General features: G+C 35.9%; 1 protein-coding gene across 1 annotated transcript in view; it reads left to right on the top strand.

The window, feature by feature from the left end:
• LOC149948760 (protein Skeletor, isoforms B/C-like) overlaps positions 1-18,763 on the top strand; it is a 67,982-nt gene that overhangs the window by 23,112 nt on the left and 26,107 nt on the right. Inside the window, exons 14-19 of the mRNA XM_090173897.1 lie at positions 448-571; positions 2,398-2,511; positions 4,223-4,426; positions 5,470-5,666; positions 7,371-7,431; positions 7,501-7,664. Of these exons, the coding sequence (XP_090030023.1) occupies positions 448-571; positions 2,398-2,511; positions 4,223-4,426; positions 5,470-5,666; positions 7,371-7,431; positions 7,501-7,664 (864 nt within the window). The remainder of the gene's footprint in view (positions 1-447; positions 572-2,397; positions 2,512-4,222; positions 4,427-5,469; positions 5,667-7,370; positions 7,432-7,500; positions 7,665-18,763) is intronic.

Genomic DNA, 18,763 nt, shown 5'->3' with positions numbered 1-18,763 from the left:
TTTGCATAACCTTTTGAAACTCCCTGTATAAAGATATAGCCATTAGAGGTTCGATTTTAATGATTTTATTTGTACTAGATGGCGCTAAATTAACATATTTTGGTGGGAATGGAATAAATACGCAAATAACTTCTATATTTAAAGCGGTGTTTTATGTTAAAAAGCAAATTACTAATTTTCAGGAATTTTAGATACTTTAAAATTTTTTGTCTAAACTATTGGCGCCATCTTGTAATACTTTTCATTAAATTTTTGCATAACCTTTTGAAACACCCTGTATATTTAAATATCTAGTTTGTAGACTGTTGGCGCCATCTAGTAAGACTTCGGGGACTTAAAAATTGGTCTCTAATGGCGCTACCCCTGTGAAAGGATCTTCTCCCTCGACAAAAATGCATAGGTGAATTGCGTCCTTGACTAGAAACGTGATAGCTATATTTCCTTTAGTGCTCCGGCGAGAACGGGGCTTGTCCCGACAGCAAACTGCGGGGACACAACGACGTGCAACTGATTTCCTATCAGGAACAAGACGGATTATTGAAAATCACCTACAAACGGGCTCTCAATACTGGTATGCTATTTTTCATTTCGTCACCTAGATTGTATTTATTTATAATTTGGGATAATGATTACGTTATCAAATCATCGCGGACGTTTTCCCTTCCCCCCTCTCGCGCCGAGGAAAACCTCGACCACGATGCCCTCGGATCGTCTCAATAGCTCTTTAAAATACGAGAGGTCACGTGATTACGTTAGATTCATCGTGCAGACCATAGATAAAATAACTTCGTATATAGATAGGAAACTTCATGTTGTAGAAGTGGCGCCAGAATTTTGGCCGACATCTGGTGGCGGGACCCGAATAATATTATTTGGTGAAGTTCGCACTACTCGAAGTACGTACTAGAACTTTGGTGTAACGCAATCCCAATTGCAAAGGCTTAAACGAGCTATATGTATAAAGAGTACTTTTTCTTGAACTGAGAGCAAATTAAAGAAATAGCACTAAAGAAATAGCATTCAGTTAAGATTTCAAGTTTGTTTTAAACGCTATTTCTGGTATATTTGAAATACGTTTATTCCCAAAACTCAGATCTCAAATTTCTCAAAACGTTCTACGCTCTTGAGAACACAGCCAACTGGCGCAGTCACTAGATGTCAGGGCAATCTCGTAAGAGTCAGTTTGCCTCATTGAAGTTTCCTACCTATATACGAAGTTATTTTATCTATGGTGCAGACAGTAGTTAGAGAGCGCGCGCATATTTTTGTTTTCGTTGAGCTCGCGCGAAAACGCGCGAGACCCTCTACACAGAAATATTAGGAAGCGCGCGCGCTCCAAATAATAACACTCTTTATACATGTATGCGTATATATTTATTTATAGAAAGAGCTATACACTCTTTTATATCTTTATTTGTGAGATCAGCCATTTTATTACAGGTCTGATTTCAAATAGCGCATGCAAGGCCGCTTCACGCGGTCAAGTGCACGCGACGTCTCGAGCTGATGAGCACGTGCAGGCGCCCTTGCCTGTACTATTTTAAATTAGGCCTGTAATGAAATAGCCGACTTCGTAAAAGAGTGTATAGGTGTTTTCTTAAAATTTAACAATAATAAAATCAAAGCGTGAAATGTTTTTCTCCGCGTCACGGGATTCAGTTTTTTAGTACTTTATTGTCACGCGCGTTTTTCACACGTGGACTTCAAATTCCAAAATCTTTATCGACTCGAGCGCGCGCTCTCTCATCTTCAATAACTATACCATAAGTGTATAATGTTGTTAAATAAGTGTAACACTTCCAATTCTTCACATGCAAAAGTTTTAATGAGAGCTATTCACAAGACAGACTGCATTACGGATTTCGTTAACGTTTTGCGTCCGCTTGCCCACGCGTCAAGCTTATTTTCCACTGGGGCGCGCAACGACGCGTTTCTCAGCTTTGAAACGTTCAAAAGGTTTTACGCGCGTAAAGAAAATAACATTATGACGCGCGCTAGTGGAAATCAAGCTGTACACCTAGCCTTTGACAGCGCCTCGCTAGGGGGAGATTTTCTTCTTGTGATGACGTCACTTCGTTACTCGCTCTCAGTAAAATATTCCCCAAAGTGACAAACTTATGGGACCATTTATAGACTTATGCTAGTGACATTGAAAAAACATTTAGACGTGACCTCACGTATTTTATAGAAACAGCTATTGATGAGTTAAGCCACTCTTCGACAACGCGATGGGAAAACTTGTAGGAGTTATCTTTATTCCGCGCAATCTACAAGTTTCCCGTACACTTTTTCGAGGGGTTGCTTAACCCGTCTAACGCAGACCTTCTTCATACATTCTTGGTTGAGTTTCCAATAAAATGTCTTAGAAATGAGACGTTTAATTTTTTCTAACCATAGGTGACTCTCAGGATATCCCCTACAGACCTTTGGAAGAGCAGTCTGTGGTGGCAGCCATCGGAGGGATTAACTCTAACGGCGAAACGGCCTTTCATCAGAAACACTACAATAAAAGTAAATATTTCCGCGTCTTATGTTCAAAGTGAAAAGTTCATTACGCAGGGGCGTAGCGATTCGCACTTAGGTTTGGGGGGAGATCAATTTTTGCTAACTCAAAGCCTAAAAATTGCCAACATCGTGGAATATATTTTCCACTATCAACTGTCTAATTTAATTCATAGTAAATGGCTTTGATTTAATAATTTCGCTAAAAATGAAAAAAATTTAATGGGTTACGGAAAATATTTGGTGTAAGCCCAGTTTGTAACGCGTATGGTTTAAAAAGCTACTCGGAGAGTGTTTGGCGAGTAGTTAGGAACTTCGGATGGATCGAGCATTCTCTTTTTGAGCTAAACCGGGTACACGAAGAAATGAAAAGTGATTAGACGAGGCTAAAACAATTATATTAAAAAGCTCATAGGACTGCAGTTCGTTATTTCTTTTCCATCGTCATGTACCCTATAGAGTGTTGTCGTCTGAAACCCTGCGACGTCACCATGGTAATTTGCCTATGGATAAAAAACGGTAACTGTCATAGCGGCCACTATTAACACTACAGCTGTGACGTTACAAGTTTTCAAAATCGTATCGGACGACAACACTCCATTGTAGTAAAAATACTTCCACCTAGGATAACATTAGACTCGTGCGACTACTTTCAATAAAGTAATAGCTAGTCTTAAACCCATTTCAAGCCCTTGAATTTAGTCTATCGTATGATAGTATGTCTTTTGTGAAGTCGAAGTAGCCGTACATGGATTCCTATACATCTACTATCCAATGGGATCAAATTTAGTTTTCTTAAAGATTGTAGATACGACCAAAAACAGTTTCAACGATGGCACTACTTTGTCTATTTAAATTAAATAAAAAACCGCGTTGGGAATTTAGTCAGGATAGAAAAGAGTTGGAAAAAGGCTAAGTATATATTGGGATTTTGGGACCAATGCATCTGGAGGAGCAATACATAACTGAACAAAAATTTATATTATATCGTTTTAAATATATTTTAACGAATTGAAGTTTCTTTAAATAACAAAGCAAATATCATATTACTTCGAAATATAGAAATTCGAAGTTTGCCAACTTTAAGATTGAAATGTCAACTTTTGTGACATACTTTAGAGTGATTAGGTTACGGATGATAACGTGAATCTTAATTAACAATTCCCCTTTGTAATAGACAAATGAGCATTTAGAACAATGCTTTTATTCATATCAGATGGCGCCAATTTAAAATTTTTGATGGGAACTGAATACTAATTTATTATAAAAGAGCAACTTCTAACACTATTTGTAAATCTTTTAAACAAAAGTACAACTCAGGGAAAATTCTACATAAAAAAAATACGAAAATGTGACGATTTTTGGATAATTAGCGCTATCTGGTAACAGTTCGGGTATTTGAAAATCGACCTACAATGACGTTACCTTTTTAAAAGGCTCTAATCCCCTTAGCAAATGAGCCTTAAACCATTGTAGAGTATTATAATTAGACAACTTATACTCTACTTAGTAGACTTTAACCTAAATTATGTATCCCATATAGTTTTTAGCAAATTTTAAAACGAGTCAATCAACGCGAGGGGTACTTTTATGCCCCACCATTTGGTTCAAAATGTAGCGTAAGCATCTTGTTTTGAGTGACGCTAGCGACATCTGTTGGAAAAAGAGCTACATCACGTCGAGCCGAAATTGGCTTTAAATTTTAACTGTTTCGTTTCAGATGCGATAAAAATGAAATTCGGCCGCGACCCAAAAGTGAATTGCCGATCGTTTTTCGACAGCGACCACGACGACGACATTAACAAAGTGACTCACGACACCCGAATCTCGAACTCGTGGCCCGTTTTCCACATCAAAGACACCAACACATTTTACGTGAAAATAGGACCTACTGGTGGCGAAAGAGGATATCAAGCCATTACTGGTAATTCACAGTTTTAAAAATTCACTTTTTGCAATAACAAGGCCCAACGAACGATGGTGCATACTTAAAGCTTATATTATTAATCCAAAGGCCGATCAACATGTCAATTTGAAATTCACATTTACTTAGTTTACAGTATGATTTATCAAAATTTGATCCCGATATGACAAATCGCACTAGATCAAAATATTTTGAGTCTAATTTTACAAATCGCACTGGATCAAAATATTTTTATTCCAAATTTTTCAAATCGCGCTGGATCAAAATATTTTGAGTCTAATTTTACAAATCGCACTGGATCAAAATATTTTTATTCCAAATTTTTCAAATCGCGCTGGATCAAAATATTTTGATTCCAAATTTTACAAATCACACTGGATCAAAATATTTTTATTCCAAATTTTACAAATCGCGCTGGATCAAAATATTTTGATTCCAAATTTGCTAAATATTTCTGGATTAAAACTATTTGGGAACAAAGTTTGATCAACCAATATTTGATCCTTTCCAGATTTGATTGGATCTAATATTAATCCTATGTCCAAAATTTTGAGAAGTTAATGTAGTAAAGAACTATATTATGAACTGTTACAATATGGCCTCGCGTTTTTAGAACTTCCAATATTTTCCTATGGCCTCGCAACCCATAAGGCCGCTACTGCTGGAGGGCCCGGTTTATGGGTCTTAATTACGAAGTTCTTCAATCAAACGTACACTTATACATGGCTCTCAAGGGAAATATCGTTTTACCGGGGCCCTGTAAAATAACTAAATACAAACTAAAAGAAACGACACTGGCTTTATATCAAAAGTAACATAACACATTAAGAAGTAAGACACGCTCTATTCTCCCAAAGATTAAGGATAGTCTGGTTCGCTGATGACAAAAACTTTAATAAATAATATTCCATTGTCGTTCCATTGCGATAATAGAAAGGGTTATACTTTTGACTATTATGTTACTTATGCTATTTAGTTCCTTATGCCACGTTATATTTAATTTGGTTGAAGTTAGTATTGATTGCGTATTTGAAATGTTTTAGGAATCGTTCCTTGGGGAATTTCGTATTGGGTCAACGGAATGCTCATTCCCGAAATCACGGTGGTCAGGGGTCAAAATTACACCTTTGTCGTCGAGGCTGGAAATGACGCCATGATCAGAGCGCGGTACCACCCGCTCTACATCACCAACAACCACGAAGGCGGAGTGGGACAAACACCCAAGCAAATTGAGTCCGAGGTAAATTAAGCTTCATTTTGTGACTATAAGACCGATTCACTACAGGGTAGCAAACATTTAGAGAGAAGCCCTTAGAGGTTAGATTTTAATACTTTTATTCGTACTAGATGGCGCTGATTTAACATTTTTTGGCGGGAAGGGAATAAATACTCACTAATATATTACAAAAACTAATTTTAATGCTTTTTACATACAATACCAAGAATGTATTGAAGTTACTAAGAATATTTCAGCATAGCATTAACCCCTGGTACCATCCTCACAGCTTTTGTGGAGAAAGTTCGTCTGCATTTAAGGGGCATTCAAGGTCATACCATATAGCAAACTTGAATGGGACAGCAGATGAATTTAAGCTCCAAAGGCTGCGAGGATGGTAATCAGAATCCTGTAGTTTAATATTCTTAGTAACTTCAATACATTCTTGACAATACCTAAGGGATTTGTGTGTACTAGGCTCACTCACGTACAGTGTAGCCGATGCCGATGCCACTGTATTCCACATAACTCTCCAAGAATTAGGCTTAGAAAGGCCAGGAATATCTTAGTCGAAAGGAAATATCATGCCTTTGGTAGTCGGTTATGAATTGTGAAAATCGGGGGCCCACAAGTTTGTAATTTAGTTTTAGTGACTTTTGGCCAATTTTCGACTTTAAATCTACTTTTAAACTAAGACCGACTTCGTTGAAAATTATAATAATAGTTAGTACTGATCATTTCTGAATAACGTTTCCGGTTGCATTAAGAATTTGAATTTTAAAGGGAATATAACATGCAAAGCAATCTTTATGGAAGACCCCTTCAATTTTTCAAATTACCCTGTACAGTGGCGCCAAATATTTCTAAAGCCAAAGGCAAGAGCGGCCAGAGCTGAAAAAGTTGGTGTTCCACACCAAATACCCGAGGTTATATTCCCTTTAAGTGAGATTTCTGGGCAATTCGCCGGACCCCACAACAGACGCCATCTAACTCTTTCGGAGTTTCGCTACCTTATTTCCAAAACCTGTTAACTCGAAAAATTCGGTTTGTCAAAAAATTAATTTAAATTAAAGTGTTTGCGTTTCCCTGCCTTATTTCCAAAACCAGGTAACTCGAAAAACTCATTTTCAAATTCCCCTTGTGTTTATTAAGTTAATGTGCAAGATGATTGAAAATTTGTTCAAATTTCAATTAAAAATATATTTATTACATTGGGGAGATTGTGTGTACTTAAATGTCCGTGACATCTTGTTAAATCCATTTTTCGTGTAAAGACACAGGGAAAATTCTGCGATTTTTAGACAATTTCAATATCTACGTTTGATACTTTAGCATTTAAAAAAGGCCTTTAATGGTTTTCTTCCTGTGAAGGAGGTTTCTAGTCAAAAGTGTATCGGTTTATTCTAATAAAAACGAAGGATTCTGCATCTAAGAAGGATATGAGAAGAGAGTAAAAATAGTGGCTACGATTGATTCAGGCAGTGATCGGTAGATTAAAGTTTTTCGATTTCCTCAAAGTCGAAGAATCTTGCTTGGCTGTAATAGAATACGTAATTAAGAGCCTGGAAATAAAATGTATTTCCATGCAGGTCACTTATTTGAGAAGGCAACCAAAGTTTTTTTAGCACGGGTTTTACTGAACGTTTCTTATCCTTCTTATACAGAATCCTTGTAAAAAAACTAAGGATTCGCAAATAACTAATCTATTCTCGTATTTATCCAACAAAGTATCACAAAATTTACGCCGGGTTACGCAAGGACCGCGCTGGTAATTTCGAACCATTAGGAGGTATGTACATCTTGCTAAAATGTAGAGAAAATAAATATTTTTGTTATAATATTTAATTTTTGTATGTAGCCGGTCGTTATTGCGAATACAAACACAAATCAACGGATCAATCGGAGAAAGTCAACACTTTTGAGGAATTCAATAAAACCTTGGAGTTAAATTGCGAGGATGGCGAACCTGCTCATTTTGTATGGTCTCCCGATGGTAACACGCCCGATTTAGTCTATTATCAGGTAAGTTCAATGTTTAAATCAGGGTTATTACACTTTTAGGAGGTTGAGTTACGACGCTATACTAATAATAGAAACGCGTGTTGCGCAAATAAATATCCTTTCTTCCCGCCATCTGGGGGAAGGAGTGGATTTTATCATGGGTAACCCCTTTCCATGAGTTATGAATACACTAATAATAGTATGGAGATTGATTCCCCCTTTCCATGAGTTATGAGTACACTAATAATGGTAAGGAGATTGCTTCCCCCTTTCCATGAGCTATGAATACACTAATAATGGTATGCAGATTGATTCCCCTTTTAATGAGTTATGAGTACACTAATAATGGTATAGAGAGTACACTAATATTGGTATGGAGATTGCTTCCCCCTTTCCATGAGCTATGAATACACTAATAATGGTATGGAGATTGATTCCCCTTTTAATGAGTTATGAGTACACTAATAATGGTATAGTGAGTACACTAATAATGGTATAGAGAGTACACTAATAATGATATGGAGATTGCTTCCCCCTTTCCATGAGCTATGAGTACACTAATAATGGTATGGAGATTGATTCCCCTTTTAATGAGTTATGAGTACACTAATAATGGTATAGTGAGTACACTAATAATGGTATAGAGAGTACACTAATAATGATATGGAGATTGCTTCCCCCTTTCCATGAGCTATGAGTACACTAATAATGGTAAGGAGATTGCTTCCCCCTTTCCATGAGCTATGAATACACTAATAATGGTATGCAGATTGATTCCCCTTTTAATGAGTTATGAGTACACTAATAATGGTATAGAGAGTACACTAATATTGGTATGGAGATTGCTTCCCCCTTTCCATGAGCTATGAATACACTAATAATGGTATGGAGATTGATTCCCCTTTTAATGAGTTATGAGTACACTAATAATGGTATAGTGAGTACACTAATAATGGTATAGAGAGTACACTAATAATGATATGGAGATTGCTTCCCCCTTTCCATGAGCTATGAGTACACTAATAATGGTATGGAGATTGATTCCCCTTTTAATGAGTTATGAGTACACTAATAATGGTATAGTGAGTACACTAATAATGGTATAGAGAGTACACTAATAATGATATGGAGATTGCTTCCCCCTTTCCATGAGCTATGAGTACACTAATAATGGTATGGAGATTGATTCCCCTTTTAATGAGTTATGAGTACACTAATAATGGTATAGTGAGTACACTAATAATGGTATAGAGAGTACACTAATAATGATATGGAGATTGCTTCCCCCTTTCCATGAGCTATGAGTACACTAATAATGGTAAGGAGATTGCTTCCCCCTTTCCATGAGCTATGAATACCCTAATAATGGTATGCAGATTGATTCCCCTTTTAATGAGTTATGAGTACACTAATAATGGTATAGAGAGTACACTAATATTGGTATGGAGATTGCTTCCCCCTTTCCATGAGCTATGAATACACTAATAATGGTATGGAGATTGATTCCCCTTTTAATGAGTTATGAGTACACTAATAATGGTATAGTGAGTACACTAATAATGGTATAGAGAGTACACTAATAATGATATGGAGATTGCTTCCCCCTTTCCATGAGCTATGAGTACACTAATAATGGTATGGAGATTGATTCCCCTTTTAATGAGTTATGAGTACACTAATAATGGTATAGTGAGTACACTAATAATGGTATAGAGAGTACACTAATAATGATATGGAGATTGCTTCCCCCTTTCCATGAGCTATGAGTACACTAATAATGGTATGGAGATTGATTCCCCTTTTAATGAGTTATGAGTACACTAATAATGGTATAGTGAGTACACTAATAATGGTATAGAGAGTACACTAATAATGATATGGAGATTGCTTCCCCCTTTCCATGAGCTATGAGTACACTAATAATGGTAAGGAGATTGCTTCCCCTTTCCATGAGCTATGAATACCCTAATAATGGTATGCAGATTGATTCCCCTTTTAATGAGTTATGAGTACACTAATAATGGTATAGAGAGTACACTAATATTGGTATGGAGATTGCTTCCCCCTTTCCATGAGCTATGAATACACTAATAATGGTATGGAGATTGATTCCCCTTTTAATGAGTTATGAGTACACTAATAATGGTATAGTGAGTACACTAATAATGGTATAGTGAGTACACTAATAATGGTATAGAGAGTACACTAATAATGATATGGAGATTGCTTCCCCCTTTCCATGAGCTATGAGTACACTAATAATGGTATGGAGATTGATTCCCCTTTTAATGAGTTATGAGTACACATATAATGGTATAGTGAGTACACTAATAATGGTATAGAGAGTACACTAATAATGATATGGAGATTGCTTCCCCCTTTCCATGAGCTATGAGTACACTAATAATGGTATGGAGATTGATTCCCCTTTTAATGAGTTATGAGTACACTAATAATGGTATAGTGAGTACACTAATAATGGTATAGAGAGTACACTAATAATGATATGGAGATTGCTTCCCCCTTTCCATGAGCTATGAGTACACTAATAATGGTAAGGAGATTGCTTCCCCCTTTCCATGAGCTATGAATACACTAATAATGGTATGCAGATTGATTCCCCTTTTAATGAGTTATGAGTACACTAATAATGGTATAGAGAGTACACTAATATTGGTATGGAGATTGCTTCCCCCTTTCCATGAGCTATGAATACACTAATAATGGTATGGAGATTGATTCCCCTTTTAATGAGTTATGAGTACACTAATAATGGTATAATGAGTACACTAATAATGGTATAGAGAGTACACTAATAATGATATGGAGATTGCTTCCCCCTTTCCATGAGCTATGAGTACACTAATAATGGTATGGAGATTGATTCCCCTTTTAATGAGTTATGAGTACACTAATAATGGTATAGTGAGTACACTAATAATGGTATAGAGAGTACACTAATAATGATATGGAGATTGCTTCCCCCTTTCCATGAGCTATGAGTACACTAATAATGGTAAGGAGATTGCTTCCCCCTTTCCATGAGCTATGAATACACTAATAATGGTATGCAGATTGATTCCCCTTTTAATGAGTTATGAGTACACTAATAATGGTATAGTGAGTACACTAATAATGGTATAGAGAGTACACTAATAATGATATGGAGATTGCTTCCCCCTTTCCATGAGCTATGTATACACTAATAATGGTATGGAGATTGATTCCCCTTTTAATGAGTTATGAGTACACTAATAATGGTATAGTGAGTACACTAATAATGGTATAGAGAGTACACTAATAATGATATGGAGATTGCTTCCCCCTTTCCATGAGCTATGTATACACTAATAATGGTATGGAGATTGTTTCCCCTTTTAATGAGTTATGAGTACACTAATAACGGTATAGTGAGTACACTAATAATGGTATAGAGAGTACACTAATAATGATATGGAGATTGCTTCCCCCTTTCCATGAGCTATGAGTACACTAATAATGGTAAGGAGATTGCTTCCCCCTTTCCATGAGCTATGAATACACTAATAATGGTATGCAGATTGATTCCCCTTTTAATGAGTTATGAGTACACTAATAATGGTATAGAGAGTACACTAATAATGGTATAGAGAGTACACTAATAATGATATGGAGATTGCTTCCCCCTTTCCATGAGCTATGAGTACACTAATAATGGTAAGGAGATTGCTTCCCCCTTTCCATGAGCTATGAATACACTAATAATGGTATGCAGATTGATTCCCCTTTTAATGAGTTATGAGTACACTAATAATGGTATAGAGAGTACACTAATATTGGTATGGAGATTGCTTCCCCCTTTCCATGAGCTATGAATACACTAATAATGGTATGGAGATTGATTCCCCTTTTAATGAGTTATGAGTACACTAATAATGGTATAGTGAGTACACTAATAATGGTATAGAGAGTACACTAATAATGATATGGAGATTGCTTCCCCCTTTCCATGAGCTATGAGTACACTAATAATGGTAAGGAGATTGCTTCCCCCTTTCCATGAGCTATGAATACACTAATAATGGTATGCAGATTGATTCCCCTTTTAATGAGTTATGAGTACACTAATAATGGTATAGAGAGTACACTAATATTGGTATGGAGATTGCTTCCCCCTTTCCATGAGCTATGAATACACTAATAATGGTATGGAGATTGATTCCCCTTTTAATGAGTTATGAGTACACTAATAATGGTATAGTGAGTACACTAATAATGGTATAGAGAGTACACTAATAATGATATGGAGATTGCTTCCCCCTTTCCATGAGCTATGAGTACACTAATAATGGTATGGAGATTGATTCCCCTTTTAATGAGTTATGAGTACACTAATAATGGTATAGTGAGTACACTAATAATGGTATAGAGAGTACACTAATAATGATATGGAGATTGCTTCCCCCTTTCCATGAGCTATGAGTACACTAATAATGGTATGGAGATTGATTCCCCTTTTAATGAGTTATGAGTACACTAATAATGGTATAGTGAGTACACTAATAATGGTATAGAGAGTACACTAATAATGATATGGAGATTGCTTCCCCCTTTCCATGAGCTATGAGTACACTAATAATGGTAAGGAGATTGCTTCCCCCTTTCCATGAGCTATGAATACACTAATAATGGTATGCAGATTGATTCCCCTTTTAATGAGTTATGAGTACACTAATAATGGTATAGAGAGTACACTAATATTGGTATGGAGATTGCTTCCCCCTTTCCATGAGCTATGAATACACTAATAATGGTATGGAGATTGATTCCCCTTTTAATGAGTTATGAGTACACTAATAATGGTATAGTGAGTACACTAATAATGGTATAGAGAGTACACTAATAATGATATGGAGATTGCTTCCCCCTTTCCATGAGCTATGAGTACACTAATAATGGTATGGATATTGATTCCCCTTTTAATGAGTTATGAGTACACTAATAATGGTATAGTGAGTACACTAATAATGGTATAGAGAGTACACTAATAATGGTATAGAGAGTACACTAATAATGATATGGAGATTGCTTCCCCCTTTCCATGAGCTATGAATACACTAATAAAGGTATGGAGATTGATTCCCCTTTTAATGAGTTATGAGTACACTAATAATGGTATAGTGAGTACACTAATAATGGTATAGAGAGTACACTAATAATGGTATAGAGAGTACACTAATAATGATATGGAGATTGCTTCCCCCTTTCCATGAGCTATGAGTACACTAATAATGGTATGGAGATTGATTCCCCTTTTAATGAGTTATGAGTACACTAATAATGGTATAGTGAGTACACTAATAATGGTATAGAGAGTACACTAATAATGATATGGAGATTGCTTCCCCCTTTCCATGAGCTATGAGTACACTAATAATGGTATGGAGATTGATTCCCCTTTTAATGAGTTATGAGTACACTAATAATGGTATAGTGAGTACACTAATAATGGTATAGAGAGTACACTAATAATGATATGGAGATTGCTTCCCCCTTTCCATGAGCTATGAGTACACTAATAATGGTAAGGAGATTGCTTCCCCCTTTCCATGAGCTATGAATACCCTAATAATGGTATGCAGATTGATTCCCCTTTTAATGAGTTATGAGTACACTAATAATGGTATAGAGAGTACACTAATATTGGTATGGAGATTGCTTCCCCCTTTCCATGAGCTATGAATACACTAATAAAGGTATGGAGATTGATTCCCCTTTTAATGAGTTATGAGTACACTAATAATGGTATAGTGAGTACACTAATAATGGTATAGAGAGTACACTAATAATGATATGGAGATTGCTTCCCCCTTTCCATGAGCTATGAGTACACTAATAATGGTATGGAGATTGATTCCCCTTTTAATGAGTTATGAGTACACTAATAATGGTATAGTGAGTACACTAATAATGGTATAGAGAGTACACTAATAATGATATGGAGATTGCTTCCCCCTTTCCATGAGCTATGAGTACACTAATAATGGTATGGAGATTGATTCCCCTTTTAATGAGTTATGAGTACACTAATAATGGTATAGTGAGTACACTAATAATGGTATAGAGAGTACACTAATAATGATATGGAGATTGCTTCCCCCTTTCCATGAGCTATGAGTACACTAATAATGGTAAGGAGATTGCTTCCCCCTTTCCATGAGCTATGAATACACTAATAATGGTATGCAGATTGATTCCCCTTTTAATGAGTTATGAGTACACTAATAATGGTATAGAGAGTACACTAATATTGGTATGGAGATTGCTTCCCCCTTTCCATGAGCTATGAATACACTAATAATGGTATGGAGATTGATTCCCCTTTTAATGAGTTATGAGTACACTAATAATGGTATAATGAGTACACTAATAATGGTATAATGAGTACACTAATAATGGTATAGAGAGTACACTAATAATGATATGGAGATTGCTTCCCCCTTTCCATGAGCTATGAGTACACTAATAATGGTATGGAGATTGATTCCCCTTTTAATGAGTTATGAGTACACTAATAATGGTATAGTGAGTACACTAATAATGGTATAGAGAGTACACTAATAATGATATGGAGATGGCTTCCCCCTTTCCATGAGCTATGAGTACACTAATAATGGTAAGGAGATTGCTTCCCCCTTTCCATGAGCTATGAATACACTAATAATGGTATGCAGATTGATTCCCCTTTTAATGAGTTATGAGTACACTAATAATGGTATAGAGAGTACACTAATATTGGTATGGAGATTGCTTCCACCTTTCCATGAGCTATGAATACACTAATAATGGTATGGAGATTGATTCCCCTTTTAATGAGTTATGAGTACACTAATAATGGTATAGTGAGTACACTAATAATGGTATAGAGAGTACACTAATAATGATATGGAGATTGCTTCCCCCTTTCCATGAGCTATGAATACACTAATAATGGTATGGAGATTGATTCCCCTTTTAATGAGTTATGAGTACACTAATAATGGTATAGTGAGTACACTAATAATGGTATAGAGAGTACACTAATAATGATATGGAGATTGCTTCCCCCTTTCCATGAGCTATGAGTACACTAATAATGGTAAGGAGATTGCTTCCCCCTTTCCATGAGCTATGAATACACTAATAATGGTATGCAGATTGATTCCCCTTTTAATGAGTTATGAGTACACTAATAATGGTATAGTGAGTACACTAATAATGGTATAGAGAGTACACTAATAATGATATGGAGATTGCTTCCCCCTTTCCATGAGCTATGTATACACTAATAATGGTATGGAGATTGATTCCCCTTTTAATGAGTTATGAGTACACTAATAATGGTATAGTGAGTACACTAATAATGGTATAGAGAGTACACTAATAATGATATGGAGATTGCTTCCCCCTTTCCATGAGCTATGTATACACTAATAATGGTATGGAGATTGATTTCCCTTTTAATGAGTTATGAGTACACTAATAATGGTATAGTGAGTACACTAATAATGGTATAGAGAGTACACTAATAATGATATGGAGATTGCTTCCCCCTTTCCATGAGCTATGAGTACACTAATAATGGTAAGGAGATTGCTTCCCCCTTTCCATGAGCTATGAATACACTAATAATGGTATGCAGATTGATTCCCCTTTTAATGAGTTATGAGTACACTAATAATGGTATAGAGAGTACACTAATAATGGTATAGAGAGTACACTAATAATGATATGGAGATTGCTTCCCCCTTTCCATGAGCTATGAGTACACTAATAATGGTAAGGAGATTGCTTCCCCCTTTCCATGAGCTATGAATACACTAATAATGGTATGCAGATTGATTCCCCTTTTAATGAGTTATGAGTACACTAATAATGGTATAGAGAGTACACTAATATTGGTATGGAGATTGCTTCCCCCTTTCCATGAGCTATGAATACACTAATAATGGTATGGAGATTGATTCCCCTTTTAATGAGTTATGAGTACACTAATAATGGTATAGTGAGTACACTAATAATGGTATAGAGAGTACACTAATAATGATATGGAGATTGCTTCCCCCTTTCCATGAGCTATGAGTACACTAATAATGGTAAGGAGATTGCTTCCCCCTTTCCATGAGCTATGAATACACTAATAATGGTATGCAGATTGATTCCCCTTTTAATGAGTTATGAGTACACTAATAATGGTATAGAGAGTACACTAATATTGGTATGGAGATTGCTTCCCCCTTTCCATGAGCTATGAATACACTAATAATGGTATGGAGATTGATTCCCCTTTTAATGAGTTATGAGTACACTAATAATGGTATAGTGAGTACACTAATAATGGTATAGAGAGTACACTAATAATGATATGGAGATTGCTTCCCCCTTTCCATGAGCTATGAGTACACTAATAATGGTATGGAGATTGATTCCCCTTTTAATGAGTTATGAGTACACTAATAATGGTATAGTGAGTACACTAATAATGGTATAGAGAGTACACTAATAATGATATGGAGATTGCTTCCCCCTTTCCATGAGCTATGAGTACACTAATAATGGTAAGGAGATTGCTTCCCCCTTTCCATGAGCTATGAATACACTAATAATGGTATGCAGATTGATTCCCCTTTTAATGAGTTATGAGTACACTAATAATGGTATAGAGAGTACACTAATATTGGTATGGAGATTGCTTCCCCCTTTCCATGAGCTATGAATACACTAATAATGGTATGGAGATTGATTCCCCTTTTAATGAGTTATGAGTACACTAATAATGGTATAGTGAGTACACTAATAATGGTATAGAGAGTACACTAATAATGATATGGAGATTGCTTCCCCCTTTCCATGAGCTATGAGTACACTAATAATGGTATGGATATTGATTCCCCTTTTAATGAGTTATGAGTACACTAATAATGGTATAGTGAGTACACTAATAATGGTATAGAGAGTACACTAATAATGATATGGAGATTGCTTCCCCCTTTCCATGAGCTATGAGTACACTAATAATGGTATGGAGATTGATTCCCCTTTTAATGAGTTATGAGTACACTAATAATGGTATAGTGAGTACACTAATAATGGTATAGAGAGTACACTAATAATGATATGGAGATTGCTTCCCCCTTTCCATGAGCTATGAGTACACTAATAATGGTAAGGAGATTGCTTCCCCCTTTCCATGAGCTATGAATACCCTAATAATGGTATGCAGATTGATTCCCCTTTTAATGAGTTATGAGTACACTAATAATGGTATAGAGAGTACACTAATATTGGTATGGAGATTGCTTCCCCCTTTCCATGAGCTATGAATACACTAATAATGGTATGGAGATTGATTCCCCTTTTAATGAGTTATGAGTACACTAATAATGGTATAGTGAGTACACTAATAATGGTATAGAGAGTACACTAATAATGATATGGAGATTGCTTCCCCCTTTCCATGAGCTATGAGTACACTAATAATGGTATGGAGATTGATTCCCCTTTTAATGAGTTATGAGTACACTAATAATGGTATAGTGAGTACACTAATAATGGTATAGAGAGTACACTAATAATGATATGGAGATTGCTTCCCCCTTTCCATGAGCTATGAGTACACTAATAATGGTATGGAGATTGATTCCCCTTTTAATGAGTTATGAGTACACTAATAATGGTATAGTGAGTACACTAATAATGGTATAGAGAGTACACTAATAATGATATGGAGATTGCTTCCCCCTTTCCATGAGCTATGAGTACACTAATAATGGTAAGGAGATTGCTTCCCCCTTTCCATGAGCTATGAGTACACTAATAATGGTAAGGAGATTGCTTCCCCCTTTCCATGAGCTATGAATACACTAATAATGGTATGCAGATTGATTCCCCTTTTAATGAGTTATGAGTACACTAATAATGGTATAGAGAGTACACTAATATTGGTATGGAGATTGCTTCCACCTTTCCATGAGCTATGAATACACTAATAATGGTATGGAGATTGATTCCCCTTTTAATGAGTTATGAGTACACTAATAATGGTATAGTGAGTACACTAATAATGGTATAGAGAGTACACTAATAATGATATGGAGATTGCTTCCCCCTTTCCATGAGCTATGAATACACTAATAATGGTATGGAGATTGATTCCCCTTTTAATGAGTTATGAGTACACTAATAATGGTATAGTGAGTACACTAATAATGGTATAGAGAGTACACTAATAATGATATGGAGATTGCTTCCCCCTTTCCATGAGCTATGAGTACACTAATAATGGTAAGGAGATTGCTTCCCCCTTTCCATGAGCTATGAATACACTAATAATGGTATGCAGATTGATTCCCCTTTTAATGAGTTATGAGTACACTAATAATGGTATAGTGAGTACACTAATAATGGTATAGAGAGTACACTAATAATGATATGGAGATTGCTTCCCCCTTTCCATGAGCTATGTATACACTAATAATGGTATGGAGATTGATTCCCCTTTTAATGAGTTATGAGTACACTAATAATGGTATAGTGAGTACACTAATAATGGTATAGAGAGTACACTAATAATGATATGGAGATTGCTTCCCCCTTTCCATGAGCTATGTATACACTAATAATGGTATGGAGATTGATTCCCCTTTTAATGAGTTATGAGTACACTAATAATGGTATAGTGAGTACACTAATAATGGTATAGAGAGTACACTAATAATGATATGGAGATTGCTTCCCCCTTTCCATGAGCTATGAGTACACTAATAATGGTAAGGAGATTGCTTCCCCCTTTCCATGAGCTATGAATACACTAATAATGGTATGCAGATTGATTCCCCTTTTAATGAGTTATGAGTACACTAATAATGGTATAGAGAGTACACTAATAATGGTATAGAGAGTACACTAATAATGATATGGAGATTGCTTCCCCCTTTCCATGAGCTATGAGTACACTAATAATGGTAAGGAGATTGCTTCCCCCTTTCCATGAGCTATGAATACACTAATAATGGTATGCAGATTGATTCCCCTTTTAATGAGTTATGAGTACACTAATAATGGTATAGAGAGTACACTAATATTGGTATGGAGATTGCTTC

This window comes from Leiobunum rupestre, chromosome 4 (genome assembly GCF_980474605.1).
Source record: "Leiobunum rupestre chromosome 4, qqLeiRupe1.1.hap1, whole genome shotgun sequence".
Taxonomy (NCBI): Eukaryota; Metazoa; Arthropoda; class Arachnida; order Opiliones; family Sclerosomatidae; genus Leiobunum; species Leiobunum rupestre.
Note: the sequence above shows the minus strand (reverse complement) of the source record. Positions and strands in the feature narration are given on the sequence as shown.